Below are 25,384 nucleotides of genomic sequence, written 5' to 3' on the forward strand. Positions count from 1 at the left end.
CTGTATCATGTGTTTAGATGGACACCCCATGTTATGCTATTGTAGATGTTAAGAGCTTCCCAAATGACATAGATGGATTAATGTAACCTGGGTCCAATTTAGTCCCCATATCTGTGCCAATTTATTGTAGGAATATTCTCCTTTAAAATAGAAGTAATTATTCTCCAGGATAGCATCAATGATGGGTTTTTTTGTCTTAGAGCTGAATAATCAATTTGGTTCATAAACCAGGATACAGTCGATATTTCATCATCATGTTGAATACATATGTATAATGATGCTACATCAGCTGTGCAAAGTATTTTGTTGTAGTCCCACTTTATATTCTGTCATTTTTTTAAAGTATCTCCAGTATCTTTCAGATAGGAGGGATAGGTTTTAACATGTTAAGATGTTTATAACTGCGAATATAGGTCTTTCTGAGAGGTTGGTGGTATCTTTGTGCACTTTTTGTATATAGTGCGAGTAAAGGGCTCTTCAATTTTTTCGCTATAAAGAACAAAGAAAAACCTAATACAACGAGAAAAAACTTCTAAGGAAGAATTCTAAATTTAACCGCACACATGTAAAGGGAAATTTTCATAGCCACCTTTAGCAATGTGGTACTAGAGGAGCTAGAATATTTCACAAGAACCTCTACAACAAATAATGGAAGAAAATCAGTTACTAAACAAGAAAGAGGCAGCAAAGAAACTTATCAAGGACAAAAGCATTGTCATCTAACTTTGCAAAAAAAGTGGAGGAGTAATTATATTAAATAATGATGACTGCAATAATGAAATTCAGCAACAACTAGCAGACCAAACCACTTGTCAAACAATTTAATATGACTATATTGTCAAGATCAAAAACAACTTTGAAAAAACTTTGAAAAAATGAATATTTATTAAACAATTTTGGGACATTCAATGAGATTGAAGGCTAAATTTTCAAAGTTAAACTTTCTTCTCTACCCTATCAACGTTCCCAGTCTCATATATATATATGTACATATATACAGTATATATGTATATATATATATATATATATATATATATATATATATATACAGTATATATGTATATAAATATATATATAAAATAAATAAATATACATATATGGATTATGAGACACAATCTACTATATTAGAAGCCTGGTATTATTGGGCATGTAGGTTGTGTATTCTCTCACAGCATAGACATAATTGCTGGTCAAATATCTGCTTCTTTGACTTCTAATGAGCAAAAAATTATTTTATTATATCTTGATACAGAAGTTAGAATTTTAACTAGTTCGTAAGGGGTTAAATGTGTTGTAATGAACCTACATTGCTGCCTGTTATATTGAAGATATTTCAAGTTTGAATGTATACACATTGCAACAGAGCAGATTTGTAATGTGTATTTTAATTGCTATTAATGCCTATGTTGTTACTTTTGGGCTGTGGGACTAAATCATTTAGATTTTGAAGCTCTGTTTATTAGTTTTGCATCTTTGTTCAGGCTTCATTTGAAAGTCATACAGAAGTTAATTTTAAACAGCCGAGATCTGAGTATTTTTTATCTAATTTAGCACCAATTTTTCGTTTCATTGGAACATACAGTATACCATGCAGATATTCCTGGCAAATCAGATATTCTTTGCAGGGTAGTAATATCTGGCAAGACAGAAATACAGGAGTTCACAGAAACACAAGTCCAATGAATAGATCAAGTCCAGTAACACTGCAGGAAACATAGCAGGGAACATTGATTCAAAAACATGAATGACCCAGCCAATAGTGCTGAGTTCAGGCACACTAAATAGGCTGGTGTCAGGTGTATTCCATACTGGTTAAGTCATCAATTACCTTATACTTGGGCGCAGAACCGAGTCAGAGGTAAGTACCAGTACTGCAGCTCACATAACAACAAGGCCTGGCAACCCCTAATGGCAAGGAATGAATACTGCCTAGGAACACAGCAAAATATTTGAATATCTATGGAGACTTAAGAAAGTCTCACATTTAAATGACTCTGCTCCTATAGCTGTAAACTAGTATCTAGAAGTTGAAGTAAAAGGCCAAAAATAGCGTAGTGCACATTTGCAACATGACCCTAATGTTACTAGATTGCAATTTGTAAAGTCTAGCTTTTCCGCATAACCACCCCCTTGGAGTACTGGGGACATCATAGAGAAGACAAGACTTTAATGCTGGAACCTACCACAGAGGACACCCCCAAATTACCAAAAATATCTGACTCCACACAATAATAGAAATAAAAAAGTGCATATTTAATAAAAACAATTTTCTGTCATGTTTTCGTTAATGTATTAACTGTTTAGGTCAGTATCCTAAACCTGTCAGGATGCCGGATGCTGGATTTTGACTGCCAGAATCCTGAGTGCTGACTTCCCTTACCCATCCCGTATATAAGTTTCAATAAAAATAACCATGGGACTGATTCTGAGTCTAACGAAAGTCCAAAACTGAAGGTATCATGCCAATATTTACGAGCATTCCATATGACGATATACAGACACTGGCATTAATGTAAAGTTCTAAATCTGACTGCGCATATGTCCACAATTGTGATTACTTTCCGTACAATTATCAGGCTCCACACCTGGATAATTAAAAGATAACTGTAGTTAAATCATTCTTTTATTCTAATGTAATAGTATCATTTCACTGTAATTATCACCCCCATAAACATTAGTAATTACAACAGACAAAATATTTTTTAACTTTTTAATTTTAAATGTTTAGCACTTTGTAATTCTTAAGAGATAGAAGATGAAGATGGCTGAAAAGTGACTATACAAAAATACACATTTTTAGCCACTGCAATAGCAAGAATAAAGGAAAAAGATGTACTGCTGTGCAGGCCAAAACCTCCGTTAGTCTGTATAGGTGCTAGGTTCATTTCCGGTTGACATATAACTAACACTTCCACTTCCTGGTAACCAAATGACGTGGTGTAGTTTCCTATGTCGCATAAATTTTTAGTGCCACAACCCCGAATACTCATAAAATGAAATTTAGGACCTGTGAAGAACAAACAATATAAATATCAGTGAAAAAGTACTGTAACTTATTTAGTGTGCTGTAAATACAAAAAGTATAAAGAATAAATGTTTAAGATGTGACCTTTGCTTTTCAGTTGAGCAAGGTAAAATTTCCAATCAACCTGAAACACTAGAATACACCTTTCTCAGGCTACCAAAGAATTTACTGTATTTTGTATTAGATCCCCATGATGCTGCCTGATCTTGTATTTATCTATTTAGATGCCAATGTAATTCAGTTTATATAGGCAAAACACAGAGGGCCTGATTCAGACTCGCTTGCGAGTGCATAGCGCTCGCAAGTGGGTCGATGGTCCCCCACTGTGCATGCACACGCCAGAGCCGGCTCCTGTGTGTGCATGTGCAAGACCTGGCCAGCGACGGGTGCACCATCACAATGGGTCTCGCACCAAAGCGGGATGGCTGTCGATTCTGATTGACAGCTCGCCCAGTTTTGGAGGCGGGCAGGGGGGGTGGTTGGCCAAACGGAGGCGTACCCAAAGGAATGCCTGTTGTTTGGGGGCGGCCTCAGTAGTGAGCTTCTGGCTCTATTAGAGCTAGAAGCTCACTGGGGCTTGCAATGGACGAGACCCTACCACAAGGGTCTCGTCGCAAGCCCGATGTCCATCACCTGGCCACTAGCAAAAGCAATAATCTTCTCTCACAAAGAGAAATGTTTTGAATTTTTAATTTGAATATCCTTGTTCCTTAGGGTTTGAATGATTTTTATGAAATGCTCTTTTAAAAAATAATTATTATTGTAAGGTTTTCAATAATATTATTTTTTTCTCATTTATTAATGTCATTTATTATATATTATTATGTTTTTATGTTTTCTTTTTTTGCATATCATTTATTGTAGACCTAGGTTTGTGTGGAATGGGATTGAAATGCCGGCTGCTGTTTAGCCGTTAGTTCAAGTCCTGACAGCATCAGCCCACCAGGAGCAAATCCCAACAGCGGCAGGTAAGTGACCTAACCCTCCCCTCTGCCCCCCTAACCCTCCCATAAGGGTGCCTAACCCTAAACTTCCAGGGTGGTGCCTAACCCTAAGTTCTCCTGGGAGTGCCTAAACCTAACTCCCCATCCCCTGCCCCCAAAACCTAACCCTCCAGGGGGGACCCTAGTCCTAACTTCCCCCAGGTGGCACCTTACCCTAACCCCCCTTCCTCTAGCCTAACCCTAATCCTACACGGAGGGATGTCTAAGCCTAACCACCGCCCCCCGCGGCTAAGTGCTAGGGACAGCTGGACTTAGCTCGATCGGTCAGGCATCCTTCGGCACTCCAGCATTGGGATGAAGATAGGCGTCATTATTTTGACAACTATCTTCTGTCCCTTGCTGGGCTTCTGATGTTGGGATATAGACCTGCGGAATTTAATCTGCCGGTCTATTATCTACATCCCCTTTGTATTGGTAGTTGAGTATCCAGAAACCCCCCTTAAGCTTTGGTGCCATATCCTTAAGCCCCGCCTTCCTTGCTGCAAAATGCATGTGTGTAAATCCCTCTGTAAAAATCCTGCGTTTGCTCCTGCCTATAAGCAGTTGCGCTGTTCCAAGCAAGTGTGTACAAATATGCAGCCACCATCACACATCATGCTATAATCAGTCATCTGAGTATCTCTATGGTCACACAGAATGGCCACCCGAATGTAGATATCAGAACCACATTATCGGTGTATGGAATCTTCAGGCCCGTAGAAAGCTGGTCCAGGCCCTGGTAATTTTTGGTGTGTGTGGCCTAATCACATAGCCACGCTCCCTAAGGGAAACCATAGAAAAAAATATTTGTGAGCCCCTGTGTTTATATCATTAACCCCACAACAGCCACAACCAGGGGTACAGGGACTAGCCACTAGCTTAGTGCTAATTGATCCTCAGGAGGGGGGACCTAAATTTATTTTTTGGGGTTATGACTTGTCAAGGATTTTCAGCCATGGGCTGACCAGTTTGGAGCCAGGTTTAGGTTATTGCATGGGGATCCATGGCTGTGTGCCTCCCTGCTATAGTGTAAGACACCCATCTGGTTCATCCTGGTGCTGTTTATTTGAAAATTGGGGAAACCCATGCCAGGTTTTCCCCTGTTTTTCCAGTACCAGACCAGAGTGAGAAGTTCTGGGATGGTTATGAATTTAGATGGGGAACCACCCCCAGTTTTTTTTTTTACTTTAACACTTTGTTTTCTTTTTAACCTAATGAAGCCTGCACAGATATGTTTGGGGATGTTTATTGTCCGTTTCTAAGTTCTAATTGCTGTTGGTTTTAAACTGAAAGATAAAACCATCAGTATTTAGAGCTGCAAAATCCCAATGACAGCACCGTAGGGTTTCAATTGAAACTGAAACCTGATGGTTATTAAATACTGATTTTTTTTGGACACAAACACAATACCCATAAATATCAATCTCTTTTGTTTTAGAACCAAAACTAACCATTAGTAAATTTACACCTATGGGGCATATTTACTAAAGTTAGAATTTTTAGAAGTGGAGATGTTGCCCATAGCAACCAATTAGATTCTACTTAACATGTATCTAGCAACTTCTAGAAGATAAAATACCTAGAATCTGATTGGTTGCTATGGGCAAACATATCCACTTCTAAAAACTCTCAGTTTAGTAAATATACCCCATTTGTATCCTTTTTTTTTAAAAATAAGTCACAAATAAAAGAAGAATTTGGCTGAAATTGTAGGTCCCTGAAACAACACATTCCAATTAGATAAGCAAAATCAGTGATGAAATCCTGATGCCATAATGCCAGCGGATGAAGATCTCGATTAGGGTAAGTACCCTAACCCTCTGCCCTCTTCACCAACCCTCCCTTAGTGGTACCTAACCCTAACCTCCCCCGTAGTGCCTAACTCTTACCTCCCAGGGATGCTTAAACCTAACCCCACCTCCCCACACCCTAAACCTAACCCTACCGAGGGGGTGCCTAACCCTAACCTCCCCTGGTGGTGCCTGACCCTAATCTCCCCTTCCCATAGCCTAGCCCTAACCCTCCCATGGTGGTGCATAACCCTATGTCCTCCCAGAAGTACATAATCCTAATCCTTCAGCCCCCCGTGGCTAAATTTGGTATGCCAGGCATGGGATTTCAGCATGGGGCTAATGATAGATGTTGGTATTTAGATGCCTATCTTTAGTCCCATGCCAGGCTTTCAATGTTGGGAAGCCGGCAGTCTGCATTTGGACTGCCAGCTTCCTGACTATATCCCAGAAAAGCTATATTATCTTTATAAATCGGTAGGGAACCACTATTTATATTATTTGAGCACATTGGTGATTGCATTGATTTCTTTGTTTTTTGCTATATTAACAAGTTTCACTGTGACTACACAAAGTTGACTGCCATGCCTTGTTTTGTGGAGCTTCACCAGAAAACTAACTCAGGAGAATGATAATTTTGGACTTCATGGATTACAAACATATGTATTTGTTGTTTTGTATAGAGGTCTTAATCAGGGGCTATGAGTTGTTTACTGTACTTTGATGCAGTAATTAGCATTGATCATGATCCCTTGCAGTACCACTCTCCTTCCTGTGGGGCTGCTCTCTCCTGTGGTGCCTGTCATTCCATCCTGTCTACTCCCTTGGACTGTCTGTGATCCTGTAGCCTGGGATAATTGACTTATTAAATAGCTGTGGTCTGCACATGTGACTCTCTGATTTAAGCCTTCTCCACAGTGCTTCTCTTGGTAGTTCACCATGTCAGATCACAGTTGTAGACTCCTGGATCAGTACCCTAACACATGAATATCAGCATGAGTCTGAATAAAACACATGTTGATGTCACTTATTATGGAATTGTTGCTGGTATGTCGCTTAAAACAGTTGTGTACACAGGGCCTGATTCATTGTTGTATGCAAACCCAATGCTCCCCCTACCATTGGACTTGTATCCAAATTTAGCCACTGTAATCTGTGTGCGATAATAAATCTTTTATTCACTATTTTGGCAGTCGTGCTATTTAACTCCTGGTAATCTCACACAAAGGTGAATCTCCCTTAGTAATGTGACAGCATTACTACATCACAGCCCTGATTTCATGAGTTCAATTCCTGACCATGGCACTCTAGGCCGCAATTAGAACTGGATGCACCATCAAAGTTTCGAGCAGTTGGACAATGTTTTTCATATGAGTATCCCCCCTTGTTGCGTTCATACAGACAAAGCTCAAAGCACAAATTTAGATGCACACACAAAGAACTGTATGGGCAGTGTATGGTGCATTCCTGGGCTGTGACTGGGAGGTAACATAGAAGTGGCTAATCAGACACATCCTGATGTCACATATTATGGGATTGTCGCCATTATGCCGCTGAAAATTGTTGCTACCACAGGGGCTGATTCATTGTTGTATGCAAACCCGATGCTCTGCTGATGGTAATAGATCTGTGCATGCACAGGATAAGTACTGAATGACTTCTGCTAGGGATGGGCAATCAGCGTCACCGTATCAATACTCTGGATCGATACTGTATCTCCATATCCATAAAATGTATATATAAAATAATATTGATATTTCTATATAGCGATATTTGCTACTGCAGACTACAACAGGTCCTGGGCATGGGGCCGCTGCTCTCAGATAAGAACAATATATCGCAGTGAGAGAATCTATCCACATAATATATTGAGTGAGCCAATCCAACTGTATTGGTCCAGGATACCATTTAATTTATGAATAGAATATCAGATATCAATGCCCATCCCTAATTTCTGCACTCTCGGCCTGGATTCGAGATCGACACATTAGCTGCATCTTTGGATTTTACTGACCACATAATAACCACAATTTTATTCCACTCTTCTTAATTACAGACACTTTTACCCCCTTTTATACCAAAGTCTCAGGTCTGACCCGGGATTTGGAACACGGGTGCCCGGAGAAGACCCCTTTCATACAGCGGTGCCGGCCTGGTCAGTGCCGTTCACACCGCAGCTGGGTCTGCAGTGACCTGGCTCTGCAGCATTGCAGTGGACGCTTGGAGATGATGTAATCTCCAAGCGCCAATGAAGCTGGCAAGCAGCATGACCCGGATTGTGCCATTTACACTGCAGGGTGACACGGGAATGACCCGTCGCCAATCCTGCAAGCTACCCGAGTTGGATCCCCGGGTCCATGGACCCAGGTGGATCCGTTACACTGACAAAAATCTGGGGTTGATGCGTGTTCATGTCAATCAACCCAGGATTTTTATGTCGGTGTAAATTGGCTATAAATGTCTCCTCTACTTTCATGTCCTGACAGTATAGACCAGAGTAGCTGGTATCGGTCTGAGCTGGAGGATGACTTCTCCTGCTGATATTATACTGATCCCATGAAATAAGGCTGTAAATAATAAGCACAGGTAACAAGTGCCCTCCTGCATATAAATCTGGATTATGAATTATTATAATTACCAGTAACAAAAATACTGTGGAGAAGACACATATTTTCATTTCCAGTACATTGCATGGCGATCCCAGTGGTGCACAAGATAGATTTTTCCGAAAAACACGCTAGACAATTCAGTCCATTCGGCTGAGAGCTGTCACTGGGTACTGTAAAATATAAAAACATGAAATAAGTATGTCTTACCACCACAAGTATCTCATTCACATACAGAAATATATAAATAATTGGCTTTCTTAAAATCCCAAGTTCATATATGTGTGTGTGTGTATGTATGTATGTATGTGTGTGCGGAAAGGTATATATATATGGAACAACCACCCTCATATGTTCTAGATTTAGATTTATTTAAAAATGTATCAAAACAGCTAAAATTGTGAAATTTTGGGCCTGTTTTTGTTCCTACAGTATTATTAACATCAATGACAGTCATTTCTAGTAAATGTTGAGCACCTCACAGCTCACAATATTGTTTTGCTAATATTGTCCAAAGGTTGCAGCGGGCTGGTTGACTAAAAAGTGATGGAGCAGCGGCACAAACATCAGGCATTTTAAAATAATATAGCACATCTAGGAAACATAGTGGCACTGCAGTGGTAGTCAGCATGGTAGTTAAATAATCTACATAACCCTATAAAATGTTTTCATTAATCAAAAACTACATCAGAGGCCCAAGTCCAGGACAGGTAAATGGAGGTGGAGTATTTGGTGAAAGCCAAGTAAAGCATTGATTGAAGAAAGGATTATACCAGGCGCAAATGTGCAATGCATCCAATCTCAATAAAACTACTTCTACTACTACTACTAATAATAATATTAATAATTTCACAAAATATTTAATAACAAAATAAAATGCAATCAACATAATAAGCAATAGCTCTATATAAAAATGAAAAAATAAACAATAATACAAAAAAACACAACTGGTAGATTAAGCAAAAAACATTGGGACTTGTGTGCACACATACTGTACATAGGGCCGTATTCAATTTGGCTGCGAAAAGTCAGAATCAGCAATAAATTATCACCGATGACGTCATTTTCGCATGTTTCAATGGGGTTTAGGGGTGCAGGCTTAAAAAAAAATAGCCCGCACCCCTGGGAATGATCAATAAAAAAGATCTGTGTAAAAAAAAAAAATCGTGACACCCCCAAAAACGATGTTTCATTTTGAAGTGTAAAAAAAAAAAATAGGGAACACAGTTCAAAAATAGAAAAATTGATTCCAGAGGGGTTCTGTTAAATGCGGAAGGTGTTTTCTTCATTGCAGTAGTAGCGACAAGTGCATTTTTGCAGAATTTTTTAAAAATATGCTTACCCCCATTTTCATGTACCCCAAATTTGATAGGAATAGTTATTTTTACAAAACAAAAAAATCTAAGTGCTATTCTTCATCATAGCCGAAAATATGCACCTGCCGCGGCTATTAGAAACCCCAACTTCCTTCAGCATGTAAAAATGGGAGTACCCATAGTGATCCCCGATGTCTAAACATCTGTAGGGGGGTCCCTGGAATAATTCCCGAAAATGTCAATTTTTTTGGTGATACTTACCTTTCCGCCGGTTCCCATTTTCGTTGATTTGTAATTTAATACGAGGATAAGGCGGATAGGCGCCCTATAGTTTATCCACGGAAATCCCTCTGATGTGGAGTGAAAAGTACAGCATGGACTTTTCGCTCCAAATTGAATACCCCCCATAATGTCCTTTTAGGTTGACTCAAGATGGTTAAGATAAGTTAACCGAGCAGTCTGTTGATGATTAAGCACCTTAAAGCCGGAAAGAACAGAAAATATCTAGAGGTCACTGATATTAGTGGTCAGTGCTGACGGGAGCCGCACTGGACCCAAGTGACAGGGGGCGTGACCTAATCGTGGGAGGTGTAGCCAGGCCCCCTTAGAAAAAAAGGGAAAAAACAAAATCAGTTTTGCAGCACTGCGACTCTGCGCTGCACGCTGGGGAGGGGGGTGCTGTGTGCCCCTCAGTCTGGTGCATGGCCAGCTCCCCCCATAGGCATAAGAGACTGTTCTGGCTTTTGCTTTAGCAGTCTCCCAGTGCAGCCCAGCACACAACAGAGTGTGCTGGGCTGTAGTGACATAAGAGGGAGGGGGGAGCGGTGCCGGACCTGTGCCCCCTGCAGGCCCCTGGCCCCTGCAGCAAGCCTGGGTAACTAGTACCCGCCCCCCCTCTTGGTGCCCCTGTTAGTGGTCAGCATGAGAGCAAATGTTAGTGCAGTATGAGCAACAGATGTCACTTAGTGCAAGCAAATAGCCAAGCTATAAGCCGTAGAAAAACAATAGCTCTATAGTAGGAGTGTGCACCGGTCACTTTTCGTGTTTTGTGTTTTGGTTTTGTATCTGGATCTTTCTTCGTGTTTTGGATCTGGATTGGTTTTGCCAAAACCACCCTTCCGTGTTTTGGGTTCTGGGTATTGACACAAGTCACAAACACAGAAAAAAATATATTTTTTTAACCATTTTGGGTTTACACCAGCCGACCCTTGACTTATGACACAGGCACATGCTTGGCACTGCTACTTTGTTGATGCACGTGCAGCTACAGCACACACAAACAGAGAAAATATATTTATTTTTGCACTTGGGTGGAGCAACCCTGATGGACAGAGCACCCCCTGGACAACACTACAGCACCCCTTTAAGACTACGGCCTTTATGGGACACTGCACAACACAGCCCAGCCCAGCCAACCCCTATTGTCTTTGGAGTGGACACAGCCCCTATGGACAACAGCAGCACAACACAGCCCAGCCAGCCCCTATTGACTTTGGAGTGGACCCAGCCCCTATGGACCCAGCCCCTATGCACAACTCCCACCCTCTCTCTTCACTGTCCACAGTTTAAGTGAAAAATGGCGCCGATGCGGGGGACCTTTTATTAAATCCAAAACCCGCGAGATCCGACAGTGGGATGATGATGTTTTGCCTCGATTTCATGTCCGAGTCAGGCTGGAAAACTCGAACCTGACTCGGATCCGGATCAGATTGGAATTGGCTCGGGGGGGTTCGGATTTCAAAAATCTGAACCCGCTCATCCCTACTTTATAGCAGTCACATTAATGGATGTCATTAAGAACTATCTTCAGTGTATAGAAGATCAAAGAGTCCTGGAAGTAATTATATGGCCCCCACAGAGCCCTGATCTCAACATCATCAAGTATGTCTTGGATTACATGAAGTGACTTAAGGATTTGAGCAAGCCTACATCCACAGAAGATCTGTGGTTAGTTTGCCAAAATGTTTGCAACAACCTTCTTGCTGAGTTTCTTCAAGAATTGTGTGCTATTTTGAAGACAAAGGGTGGTAACACCAAATATTGATTTGATTTACATTTCCCTTCTGTTCATTCGCTTTGCATTTTGTTAATTGCAGCATTTTTCCACATCTGCCTAAAACTTTTGCACAGTAGTGTATATATATATATATATATATATATATATGTATATATATAATGTGGCAGTTTGAGCAAAGATGGCAATAGTGAGCCATGGATTCAGTGTGGGGCTGGAGGGATCCGCCCACACAGGATAAAAAAAGTTTTACCACACCTAGGGGCTGCCTTGTGGGGAAAGCTCAAATGAGGCCTACTGAGGCAGACCTGCAGTCAGGCTGCATGTGAAATCAGTCCAAGGAGGACTGTGGCACCTGCAGAGGCCATAGGAGGCCAGGGGGCCTGAGTTCAGACCTGCAGGAGGCAGGGAAGACCACATATCTCAGACTGTACATGTGACATTGAAGCAGCTAAGCTGCAGGATAAGGAAGCCACTGTCCATACCTGCAGGAGGCAGGGTGGACCAAAAGAGAGACTTGGCATGAAGGGCAGGAGTCCAATTTCCTTTCCAATGAGAGACTGGACTGAATGGCTGAGAGAGACATTGTTTGCAGATTAGCTGCCCAAAGATAGTGAGATAGTTACCCTGAATGGGGGCTAGGCATTTGTTATTTTTGTTTTCTGACTATGCTGACAGTAAATCACTTTTAATTTATTGATAACCTGAAAAGCTATGTGTGGACGCTAATTCAAGCACCTAACACTGCACCTCTGACACTATACCAGGCTAATTAACTCCACTATATATATATATCTAAATATATATATATATATATAGCAAAATAACCAAATAAACAGCGGCACTCGGAGACTTTGTACAGAATTTACAATTGTATTTGTCTCAAATCCAACGTTTCGGGAACAATATGTCCCTTTGTAAAAGCATTCCTCACATGTACTGGGTCATTAAAAAAAGGTTCTTCTTGGCCTAGACAATTCCATTGTCATGACTATCCACTTAACCACATATATGTAGGTACAGTACTGTTCAAATTGAACCAAGTGGTCTTTATCTGTCATCAAATTCTATGTTTTTATGTTTCTAAGTGGTATCACCCATGTGGAATCCACTTTTTATAAGCTTCAACAACTGTAGGAACAGCTATAAGCCATCCAAACATACACATCAAGCCATAACATAGTGAGAGAGGGAGATTTTACCTTTGCCCAGCACAGTGGAGAATACTCTTGGTTTTATGCAAGCTACTAAAACCATTTAAAATTATAACCAATAAAGTGAATTCAGACACTGTCAATCTGAGTTAGGTATATCCATAATTACTGAAAAATCAGCTACAGAAGCAGATGGAGATTAAACTAAGCAATTCTGCTAAGTATGTTGGACTTGTAGATCAAGTTCTTTTTTTATTTGATAGTACCAAAGCGTTGTCAACATCTTGCAATTTGATTACTTCATTTTGGAAACCATGCTTGATCCTACAGTAAGACATGTGATAGAAAAATGGCTTATTGTATTGTTTATATTGTATGTAATATCCTTCTTTCCAACTGCTATAGATAGTAAGAGATGCCAAAAGCTCCTTGTGAGCAAGTTGTCAGCTCAAGTGGCACATGACACAATGATGTTTTCTGCTTTAGCTTCTCTTGCAATTACTACTGCCAGGACAACACTGCACAATTCCAAGATACCTACTAGTGATGGTGATGAGTTACTGAGCACACTAGAGTGAAACAACATTATGACATCTGGTCAGGCTTAAAAGAATTGCCAACAGTTATTTGCATTTCTACTGTGAATTAGTCTGATAAAGTAGGCATCAATAGAAGGGTGTAGGATTCTTTTAATGACAATGTCCAGAATAGTAATTCACACAGTCCCTTTGAATAATGGGAGGAAAAAGGGCAATTTGGAGCCCCTTGTCCAAACTAGCTTTGCTTTAGGCTCACTGTTCTGTGTGTTCCCACAATTACAACAAAGTACAGAGACTTCTGCAACAGTGGATGTCAAAGCAGCAAGACATTTACTTCCAGTCACTTGGTCCGCATTGAGGAGGGCTATTGGTGACGGGAAACACAGAGATCTGCTTGAAGTGGCACCTTCCCAGTGATTTTAATTGGGACAGCTGGAGTCAAGTGCAGCTTTGAGCCAGTGGCAGGTAAAAGGGTGTACATCAGTGATAAATTATCACAGGCTCCCTGCTATAGGATATGGTGACATTTCTCTAATATGTCTACTGCATGACTAATTTATATCCTGCCTTGCTAATAATATCTACTGCAACTTGCTTATAGCAAATATGACACAGTAACTCTATGAGGCTTCCTGTATAGGCATCCTATATAATATTAATTATATATAATTTATACAGTATATAGCTATACTAATATTATAAGAACATAGTGTCTATTTGTTCGAAGTTGGAACAAAAACTACTGAACCAATTTTCCTGAATTCCTGCATAATTTTGTAGTGGAAACTCCTAGAAATAACCTGCACTTTGTTTCAAATTGATCGGTCAATTTAAAGCTGAGCAAAAACAAAAACAAAATTGTGAAGACTTTAAGGGCAATATTGCACTATTGGTTTGCGATTTGTTCAGCTTGTTTTGAGGAGTACTCTGGATTAGAACTATGGCTGGATTATCCTAGAAGCAAGTTTACATCAGGAGGATCCCAAAGTGTGGTGGATCCATGCCCTATATATTTTTTCCTTTGTGAGTGTGTTTATCTATTAATGTGGAAGAAGCAATTCTACACTATTGTTTGCGATCTATTGTGTTAACTTTTCAAGAATTTATTATATGAACAAAAAGCTCTCAACAAAATATGGAGGATCAATTTAGTCATTATAAGGAGAAGATTAAACCTCCTTCATTACTCTGAAGAGTAAGACTTTACAATTTATACCTATTTCTGGGTGACTGGTATAGGAACTCACTGCAAGCATCATTGTGGATATGCATTAATAATAAGGCAAAAGTGATAACTAAGTGTCTCTGGGAACAAAACATCAAAATTTTGGGTCCATGGCCAGGTATCTCCCCAGACCATAATCCCATTGAAAACTTGTGGTCAATCCTCAAGAGGTAAGTGGACAAGCAGAAACCCACAAATTCTGACAAACTCCAAGCATTGATTAGGCAAGAATGGGTGGCCATCAGTCAGTATGTCACCCTGAAGTTGATTGACAGCATGTCAGGGCAAATTGCAGAGGTCTTGAAAAAGAAGGGTCAACACTGCAAATATTGGCTCTTGGCATAATAATTAATGTAATTTTCAATCCTTTGACACTTGTTAAATGCTTGTAATTTTACTTCAGTATACCATAGTAACATTTGACACAAAGGCCTATAAACACTGAAGCAGCAGACTTTGTGAAAACCAAAACTCATGTCATTCTCAAAACTTTTGGCCATGGCTGTGTGTGTGTATATATATATATATATATATATATATTAGGGGTGAGCGGGTTCGGATTTCTGAAATCCGAACCCCCCCGAGCCCCCCCGATCCGAGTCCGATCCGAATCAGGCTCGACTTTTCCCGCCTGACTCGGATCTGAAATCGAGGCAAAACGTCATCATCCCGCCTTCCGAGTCTCGCGGGTTTTGGATCCTATATAAGGTACCCGCGTCGGCGCCATTTTCTCACTCGGCTGTGGACAGTGAAGAGGGAGGGTGGGAGTTAGGGCTGTGTAGTGTAGTGTAGTGTAGTGCTGCTGTTGTCCACTACTTCAAAGTCCTTAGGGGCTGGCTGTGTTGTGCTGTGCTGCTGTTGTTAATAGGGGCTGTGTCCACTACTTCAAAGTCCATAGGGGCTGGCTGGACTGTGTTGTGCAGTCAGTTCTCCATAGGGGCTGTGTCCACTCCAAAGTCCTGTGCAGTGTCCCAGTCCTAAAGGGGTGCTGTAGTGTTGTCCAGGGGGTGCTCTGTCCATCAGGGGTGCTCCCCCCAAGTGCTAAAAAAATAATATATTTTCTGTGTTTGTGAATTGTGTGCGCAGTAGCCGCACGTGCATCAACAAAGTAGTGCCAAGCGTGCGCCTGTGTCATAAGTAAAGGGCCGGCTGGCTTGACCGTTAAGGGTGCTGTAGCCCCCGAAAGTACACTCCAGTCCAAACCAAAAAAAAAATTATTTTCTGTGTTTGTGAATTATGTGCGCAGTAGCCGCACGTGCATCAACAAAGTAGTGCCAAGCGTGCGCCTGTGTCATAAGTAAAGGGCCGGCTGGCTTGACCGTTAAGGGTGCTGTAACCCCCGAAAGTACACTCCAGTCCAAACCAAAAAAAAAATTATTTTCTGTGTTTGTGAATTGTGTGCGCAGTAGCCGCATGTGCATCAACAAAGTTGGGGCAAACGTGCGCCTGTGTCATAAGTAAAGGGCCGGCTGGCTTGACCGTTAAAGGGTGCTGTAACCCCCAAAGAACACTCCAGTCCAAACCAAAAAAAAAATTATTTTCTGTGTTTGTGAATTGTGTGCGCAGTAGCCGCATGTGCATCAACAAAGTTGGGGCAAACGTGCGCCTGTGTCATAAGTAAAGGGCCGGCTGGCTTGACCGTTAAAGGGTGCTGTAACCCCCAAAGAACACTCCAGTCCAAACCAAAAAAAAAATTATTTTCTGTGTTTGTGAATTGTGTGCGCAGTAGCCGCACGTGCATCAACAAAGTAGTGGCAAGCGTGCGCCTGTGTCATAAGTAAAGGGCCGGCTGGCTTGACCGTTAAGGGTGCAGTAAACCCCGAAAGTACACTCCAGTCCAAACCAAAAAAAAAATTATTTTCTGTGTTTGTGAATTGTGTGCGCAGTAGCCGCACGTGCATCAACAAAGTAGTGCCAAGCGTGCGCCTGTGTCATAAGTAAAGGGCCGGCTGGCTTGACCGTTAAGGGTGCAGTAAACCCCGAAAGTACACTCCAGTCCAAACCAAAAAAAAAATTATTTTCTGTGTTTGTGAATTGTGTGCGCAGTAGCCGCACGTGCATCAACAAAGTAGTGCCAAGCGTGCGCCTGTGTCATAAGTAAAGGGCCGGCTGGCTAGACCGTTAAAGGGTGCTGCAACCCCCGAAAGTACACTCCAGTCCAAACCAAAAAAAAAATATTTTCTGTGTTTGTGAATTGTGTGCGCAGTAGCCGCACGTGCATCAAAAAAGTAGTGCCAAGCGTGCGCCTGTGTCATAAGTAAAGGGCCGTCTGGCTTGACCGTTAAAGGGTGCTGTAACCCCCAAAGTACACTCCAGTCCAAACCAAAAAAAAAATTATTTTCTGTGTTTGTGAATTGTGTGCGCAGTAGCCGCACGTGCATCAACAAAGTAGTGCCAAGTGTGCACCTGTGTCATAAGTAAAGGGCCGGCTGGCTTGACCGTTAAAGGGTGCTGTAACCCCCGAAAGTACAGTCCAGTCCAAATCAAAAAAAAAATTATTTTCTGTGTTTGTGAATTGTGTGCGCAGTAGCCGCACGTGCATCAACAAAGTAGTGCCAAGCGTGCGCCTGTGTCATAAGTAAAGGGCTGGCTGGCTAGACCGTTAAAGGGTGCTGTAACCCCCGAAAGTACACTCCAGTCCAAACCAAAAAAAAAATTATTTTCTGTGTTTGTGAATTGTGTGCGCAGTAGCCGCACATGCATCAACAAAGTAGTGCCAAGCGTGCGCCTGTGTCATAAGTAAAGGGCCGGCTGGCTTGACCGTTAAAGGGTTCTGTAACCCCCAAAGTACACTCCAAACCAAAAAAATATATATTTTCTGTGTTTGTGACTTGTGTGCACTGTGGCTGCACGTGCATCAACAAAGGAGCAGCGCCAAGCGTGCGCCTGTGTCCCATAAGTAAAGAGCCGGCTGGCTCATTTCTTAAAGGGTGGTGTAACCCACAAAGTGCACTACTCTCCAGCAAAAATAAAAAAATATTTTCTGTGTTTGTGTGCGCTTTAGCCGCACGTATATATATATCAATATAACATAAATGGAGGACCAAACTTTCTCCGATAAAAATAAAATAGGGAAAGATCAAGAACCACTTCCTCCTAGTGCTGTTGCTGCTGCTGGGAGTTGTTCATCATCCCAGAGAGGAAGTAGGAACATCACTACTTTTACTAAACAATTGACCCTCCAACAGTCCCTAGCGATGAGGATGAAGTACGACAGCAGTCATCCTGAAGCAAAACGTATAACTGAGGCCTTGACTGCTATGTTGGTGTTAGACGTGCGTCCGGTATCCGACATTAGTGCAGTGGGATTTAGACAATTGATGGAGGTAGTGTGTCCTCGGTTCCAAATCCCATCTAGATTCCACCTGCATCCTCAAAGCAGCAGCGACAAGCGTGCGTCTGTCTGTTAAAGGGTGGTGACACCCTCAAAGTGTGCTACACAAACAATAAAAATATTCACCTTCTTTTTTCTGTCTATGTGAATTGTGTGGGCTGTAGCCGCACCTGCATCCTTAAAGCAGCAGTGACAAGCGTGCGTCTGTCTGTTAAAGGGTGGTGACACCCTCAAAGTGTGCTACACAAACAATAAAAATATTCTTCTTCTTTTTTCTGTCTATGTGAATTGTGTGGGCTGTAGCCGCACCTGCATCCTTAAAGCAGCAGCGACAAGTGTGCGTCTGTCTGTTAAAGGGTGGTGACACCTCAAAGTGTTCTACACAAACAATTAAAATATTGTTCTTTTTTTTCGGTCTTTGTGAAATGTGTTGGCTGTAGCCGCACCTGCATCCTTAAAGCAGCAGCGACAAGCGTGCGTCTGTCTGTTAAAGGGTGGTGTAACTCTCAAAGTGCTCCAAAAAATAAAAAACTATTTTTTTAATGTGTTTGTGACTTGTGTGCGATGTAGCCGCACTTGCATCCTCAAAGCAGCAGCGACAAGCGTGCGTCTGTCTGTTAAAGGGTGGTGTAACCCTCAAAGTGTGCTCCACAAACAATAAAAATATTCTTTTTTTTTTTCTGTCTTTGTGAATTGTGTGGGCTGTAGCCACACTTGAATCCTCAAAGCAGCAGCGACAAGCGTGTGCGTCTGTCTGTTAAAGGATTACATCGGTGACAGCATCCAAGTAGGCATGTGAGACAGTCCGTACCTGTACTGGCAGGAAAAAGAAGCAATTTGGAGGTCCCTGTACAAACTGGCTCTATTTTACCTGAGTTGCCCCCCCTCCAGTGTGTACTCCGAAAGAGTGTTTAGTGCAGCCGGGAACCTTGTCAGCGAAAGGCGTAGGAGGTTGCTTCCACAAAATGTGGAGAAGATGATGTTCATAAAATGAATTATCAACTCTTCCAGGGAGACCAGCCTCCAGAACGTACAGAGGGACCTGTGGTTCCAGCAGGGACGAATTAATACTCTGTGAGGATGAGGATGTACACACTGAAGAGGGTGAGGAATCGGTGGATGAGGAGGATGAGGATGACATCTTGCCTCCGTAGAGCCAGTTTGTGCAGGGACAGATAAATTGCCAGCTTGTTTTGTGGGGGCCCAAACGAACCAATCATTTCAGCCACAGTTGTGTGGCAGACCCTGGCGCTGAAATGATTGGTTTGTTAAAGTGTGCATGTCCTGTTTATACAACATAAGGGTGGGTGGGAGGGCCCAAGGACAATTCCATCTTGCACCTCTTTTTTTTCTTTGCATTATGTACAGTTTGGGGCCTAGTTTTTCAATGCCATCCTGTCTGCCACTGCAGTGTCACGCCTAGATGGGTCACGTGTTTGTGCCGCCCACTCGTGTCGCTTAGCATAGTCATCCAGCTACCTCGGTGCAACCTTTTGGACATAAAAACACTATTGTGAGGTGTGAGGTATTCAGAATAGACTGGAAATGAGTGGAAATTAAGGTTATTGAGGTTAATAATAGCATAGGAGCAGAAAAACCTACAAATTCTGTGATTTTAGCTGTTTTTATGCTTTTTTTCAAAAAAATACAGATCCAAAACACAAAACCCAGAACCCAAAACACGGAAGGGTGGTTTTGGCAAAACCAATCCAGATCCAAAACACGAAGAAAGATCCAGATCCAAAACCAAAACACAAAACACGAAAAGTGGCCGGTGCACACCCCTAATATATATATAAAAGTTCAAAAGTTGCACTGAGCCTGATTCAGAAGTGCACGCTGCTGCATCTGCTTCTTCCACATAAACAGTTTAACCATCTGTCATACTGAAAATCTTATGATAAAAAATGTAGGTTCCACAGCGCTACAATCTGCATTAATTTCCTTTATATTAATCTCATTCCATTAAGAGACAATTCAGAGTTCTAATAGAAACACTCCAGTATGGGCTAATTATTACTTAGTTAAACCCTGTCTTCAAAGTATCAAAAACGGACTTAAATTTCTAACAGACACCTGTCTCATTTGTAGGTAATACAGTGGTTTCCATAGTTAAGCCCAAAAAAAAGATGTCCATTAAAATATAGTATTTATTAAAAGTTCATTAAAAAATATATGTAGCTCTACAGAGCACCCCTTTTAATACTCACACAACCGCAGCGGTAACAGGCCCAAAACAGGATAACAATGGAGCTCGCCGGAGCTGCAGGAACCAGATGTGATACAGATTTGTGGTTGGTAATGTCCTGGGACTTGAACTATGCACTTGTCTGCTAGGTTCCCCCTAAATCAGGAGTCTGACTCTGACCTCATCCACCTGTACCTTGACAAAGACACGCTCTGGGGTGAAACGTGTCTGCGGCTGCAGGTGGATATTGTCAGTTTTAGAGAAAGAAACCTCACCAACAAGAGTTTGTGTAAGCCAGCGCAGTATATGTGCCAGGAGAACGGATGCGAGCAGGTGGAACCTAGCAGACAAGTGCATAGGTCACTTCCTGGGATATTGTCAACTGCAAGTCTGTATCACATCTGGTTCCATGCAGGTTCATTGAGCTCCATTGTAATCATCCTGTTTGGGCTTGTTTCTGCTGCCGTTGTGTGAGTTGTAAGAGGGATGCTCTGTAGATCTACATATATTTATTAATGAACTTTATTTTTAATGAACTTTTAATAAATAAATTTTTTTAATGGATATTGTTTTTGTTTGCATAACTATGGAATCCACAGTATTGCCTGCAAATGAGACAGGTGTCTGTTTGGATTTTAAATCCGTTTTTTGAGACTTTGAATACAGGGTTTATTTAAGTGATATTTAACCCCCACTGGAGTGTTTTTATTAGAATTCTGAATTGTATCTTACTGGAATGAGATTACTATAAAGTAACTGAATGCAGATTGTAGCGCAGCTGAACCTCCATTTTGCATCTGCTTTTGCATCTGTTGCCAGAGCTCCAGCTGCGAGTATATGTAAATGCTAATATTAACCTTTCCCCTGGTGTAGTAGCCAGAATCTGAATGTGCAAGCACTGAGACGCCGTCTTTTAATGTCACTGCAAGCAGTATTACCACCGGTGTTATTTAGACACCTACATCACATAAATAATAAACAGTTACACCAGCCCTATCGCAGTTGCAATTTCTCCATCTGTCTCTGGCCTCCTGCGGCTGTGGCCATGCTTTATGAATGCAGTCACCTGCATTCGAACACCCATAACACTCCCATTTCATACCCATGAGATGGATAATGTTTGCGTACACTTCTAGCCAGCTCCCAGTCAATGCCCAGAAAAGCCCACCACTATCAATCCCCATTTCTGATACTGTCTATCCCAATTGCAGTAACACCTTTGTGTGTAGGCTCTGTGTAATTGTTTTCAGAAATTTTTGCTTACACGCATTCGCAAAAAATCATTCAACTACAGAACGTGAATATCGGCATTACATGTGCCTCCGAATCAGGCCCATAGTGTAAAACTGTGTTAGAAAAAGTAGAGTACTTGAAACACTTACATGTAGGTACTGTTGGAATACAGTCATCGGTATAACAACAGGTAGTGGCCATCTTGTATTTGACATCGGGAAGGCTGGTACTACTAGCTGTGTTGCACTGCTTGCTAGGTACACAAGACATCAAAAAAGTGTCAGTGTCTATGGCCCCATCTGTACAAAAAGAATAATGAAAAATAAATAAAACATAATTTTTTTATTTATGCTAAAGATATACCACTGATATGTCCTGCAAGGTGTCTCCCACCTTCATTCTAAAAAACTATCAGCCCCCTGTCTTCCCAACAATAGCACTTTGGTGGGTTTTGTACAATAGGACCTACTTGCCCTATTTAGTAGAGCCTCAGCAATTGCATACACCTGGCCAGCGGAGTATCTATAATGTGTGCAGGGTGTGCGGTGTACACTGGCCCCTGGATCCAGGGGGGTCCACACCGCACACCCTGCAACCAAAGTTTCTAATACTTACTTACCTCTTCAAGGTCCCACAATGGGTGTCTCAGCCCTGCAATGAACACTGGAAAATGACCGCCGCTTCCATTTTCCCCCATTTTGCGCATGCGCAGTGAGGAAATTGCTGGGAAAATGGCAGCTGCAACGTTTTCCTGGTGACCTGCACATGCACAGTAGACTCTGGGCACAGACTAGTGCCCAGAGTCTACTGCTGCTGTGGTCACCAGTCAGCCAGCATCAGTCTGCGGACAGTCACCGGGGAGAAAGGAGGGGCTCCCAGACTGGGAATGCACATGGGCACCCTCCTTTTTTAATACACCCCTGCACCTGGGACATGTTCAATGCACTGTTGCTCTATCTCAAATAAAACATAGATATTCTAATTACCTCATTACCATCATCGATAAACAGTTTTTTTGACAAATTATAACTATTACTGTGTATTCATGTATTCTGGAAATCCTGTTTATTACTTATTATATGTGCCCTCCAACTGTCCCAGAAGGATGGAATGCAAAATGATGGTGGTACAGTACTTCAGATTATCCAAACATTTGTTTTCTTTTATCCTATGCTAAAGGCTATAAATCCTTGTCCTGCTCTGGAAATATTAGCATTGACTGAAAGCTGTACTGTGATATATTTTGCATTGTTTGCATCTAAAAATATCCCATTCAGGAGATTTATTTACTATTTATAAACTGTGATCAGGAAGTGCAAGCTTTTTTGTTTTTTAATTACTGACTCTGTATAACTTACTTGCTATAGATGTTGTAAGGGTACTGCCGCAAACATAACCATCGGGGCATGTCATGGTGTTTCTAGAACAGGAAGATGAAGATTGGCTCCTACACAAGTTGCACGTGAGAGAAAAACCTGCAATTGGAAAATAAAAATGGAACAAGATGAAGTACAGAATGAGGATACACGTTGGCAACAAATATTATATTCTTACAGATTCTGTGATATGAGTGTTAATGGGATAATTTGGGATAATTCCACACATGCACACACATTTATTACACATTCATTACATCACTCAGGGTCTTGTGCTGGCAAATTTTGTCTTTCAAAGCATTGAAAACATCAACCAACATTTCAGTGTGGCTAAACCCACTTTCTTCAGGGTGTTGGTAAGGAATACTGATAGAAGCCTGGAATACAGAGAATGGGAGATAGCAATACAGTCATCAGATCAGTAGCTCTACGTATACATAGCATTAGAAGCCAGAGATAGTGGTGTATGAGAGACAGCAAAGCACTAAGATCACAGCAGCCAAGTACAGGGAGAGCTGTAAAACTATCTAGTTGCACTAGTGGCTGCTACTTTTGTTGCAGTGGCTACTCCATCTTTATTCTAATGCCATGGCCAATGGGTGTCTCATTGAGACACCCACTGGCTGTGGTGTTAAGCTGCCGATGTACGTATATCCTTAGGGTTGCTCAGATGTCTGATGCTTGCCACGATAGCTGCAATGGTTATCCGATGCTTAATCTTTGGATACATGCATTGGATCTGAGAAGCCGGAGATGAGAGCCTCATGTCTTCATTTGCATAATTTCTCAGGTCCACTGTTACCAACGATTCAGCATCGATCACTTCTATGTCTACCTCTGAATCAAACCCACAGAGAAGATGATACAATAAACATCCATAAAGTAGTGCATGATATCTAGAGATGTGCGGGTCTTGTCCAGGAGTACCAACAACAACCAAATTTAGGGGATCCAAGTCGAACTTGTCCAGGTTTGGTTTTGTAGTCAGTTCAGAACTCAGAATTAAAAGCTGAACTGGGGCTTTGGATTGCATGTAAACATGTCCAAACAGGTCCAAATTACATGATTTTAGTTGTTTTTTTTTATTTTATTTCTTTTAAAAATGGAGATCTAAAATTAAAACATGGGGGTCCACAAACATCTTTAATGATATCCAATGTCTCTAAATTAGATTTTTATTAATCTGGGAATATTACATTTAGGACAGAGAGACTATGAGTTGTTTGTCACTTTATTCTGTATAATTATAATTACCATAGCTCGTGTATACCATCATAGTATAATATTTTCTTTTTATTTCCTAAGACAACTGTTGAATACATGGCTCACATACACATTTATTCTATAGAGTGCAATCAGTATAGCAGAGGAAATGCAGGTAGTAGGTTTAAAAGTGTCATAGAAAGGATTTATCACACCCCTGGTACCGCTCTGAAAGTCTCTTACAATAAAACTATTCAGGACATTTATACAAAACAGACCCATTATCTGCAGGAAACCAGGAGACAGAACAGGTGATCGGGATGGATTGTACACAGACTCACCAGTCGCAGTGAGAGCTGATAGGACACACATTAATCGGAGAAGGGATCCCATCATGATCTGAGAGTGATGAACAATAGAATGTATCAGTCTACTGCAGGGGAACCAGCCAGGTCCTGTTATTATATAGACCTGGGGGAAGGTGCGGCTGCAATAACTGGCAATTCTCCAAATTCTCTGCATTAGATATAATTGCTCTCCAGGATTTCTTAAATTTATTCTGTAGAAACAAAACGTATAATTTGGTGGGAATTTGACCCTATCTGTATGCTCCTGTGCAGAGATCTGAGCCTGGAATCACTTAGCCTCTGTAAAACACTATGGGGTCTATTTACTAAGCAGTGTTAGGAGCCAGAGTGAAATGAGATAAGGTACAGCAAATCAGCTCCCAAATGACAGAAGGGAGCTGATTGGCTGGTATCTTATATAATTTCACTCTGTCTCCTAACACTGCATAGTAAATAGACCCCTATGAGTGATGAGTATTAAATGCAAAAATGGAGATTCGGCCTAAAGTCATCATGTGCATCCCTTTATAAACACCCAAGGTGTTTATCTTACAAGGTGTGTGTGTGTATGTATGTATGTATATATATATATATATATATATATATATATATATACATATATATATAATGTATCTCATATTTACCGACTTTTAGGTTGGGGGCAGCCAGGTTGGCTCTCTCCTCACAGCAGGTGGGCATTGCGGGGAGGCTCAATTGCCTCATTGTGGCCCCACCACCACTGTACAGAGCCTTCTTGGGGTGTACCCACCTCCCCTGTTATCCCCGGCTTGGCCTGACTGGCATGGGCTGTGAATGCTTTGGCCACGGAGCCCCGGTGCAAGAGTCTCTGGGCTGTGGCATTACAGCCCGGTCAGTTTGGGTCTGGAGCTGAATTTAAATATAGGGGAATCTCACGCTTTTTTTTCTCCCTATATTTAAAACCAGGTCTGGCCCTGCAGCTAGGTGCTCGTTCTTAAATCCTGGTGGAAGCCTACTCATTTTAAGAACCAGGACTGGCTGGCAAGTCCGGTGCTGGTTAGCCTTTTGGGGG

General features: G+C 41.5%; 1 protein-coding gene across 1 annotated transcript; it reads right to left on the minus strand.

Annotated features, from left to right (window-relative positions):
- Positions 1–2,736: 2,736 nt before the first annotated feature.
- Positions 2,737–24,407, minus strand: LOC148475041 (phospholipase A2 inhibitor NAI-like). Its single transcript, XM_088457797.1, has 5 exons — positions 24,328–24,407; positions 22,766–22,882; positions 21,557–21,706; positions 8,437–8,577; positions 2,737–3,007 (listed from the first exon to the last, which is right to left on the minus strand). The coding sequence occupies exons 1-5, from the start codon at positions 24,380–24,382 to the stop codon at positions 2,742–2,744; spliced, it is 729 nt and encodes a 242-aa protein (XP_088313923.1). The 5' UTR covers positions 24,383–24,407; the 3' UTR covers positions 2,737–2,741.
- Between the last annotated feature and the right edge of the window lie 977 nt (positions 24,408–25,384).

Source organism: Taudactylus pleione, unplaced genomic scaffold, assembly GCF_031769625.1.
Source record: "Taudactylus pleione unplaced genomic scaffold, aTauple2 ptg000786l, whole genome shotgun sequence".
Taxonomy (NCBI): Eukaryota; Metazoa; Chordata; class Amphibia; order Anura; family Myobatrachidae; genus Taudactylus; species Taudactylus pleione.

Coding starts and splice junctions, on each gene's coding strand:
- LOC148475041 (XM_088457797.1), bottom strand. CDS start 24,382: ATGATGGGATCCCTTCTCCGATTAATGTGTGTCCTATCAGCTCTCACT. Junction 8,578..21,556: donor TATTCCAACAGTACCTACAT/GTAAGTGTTTCA, acceptor TATATTTTACAG/TACCCAGTGACAGCTCTCAG. Junction 3,008..8,436: donor CCACAGTATTTTTGTTACTG/GTAATTATAATA, acceptor TGTTCTTCACAG/GTCCTAAATTTCATTTTATG.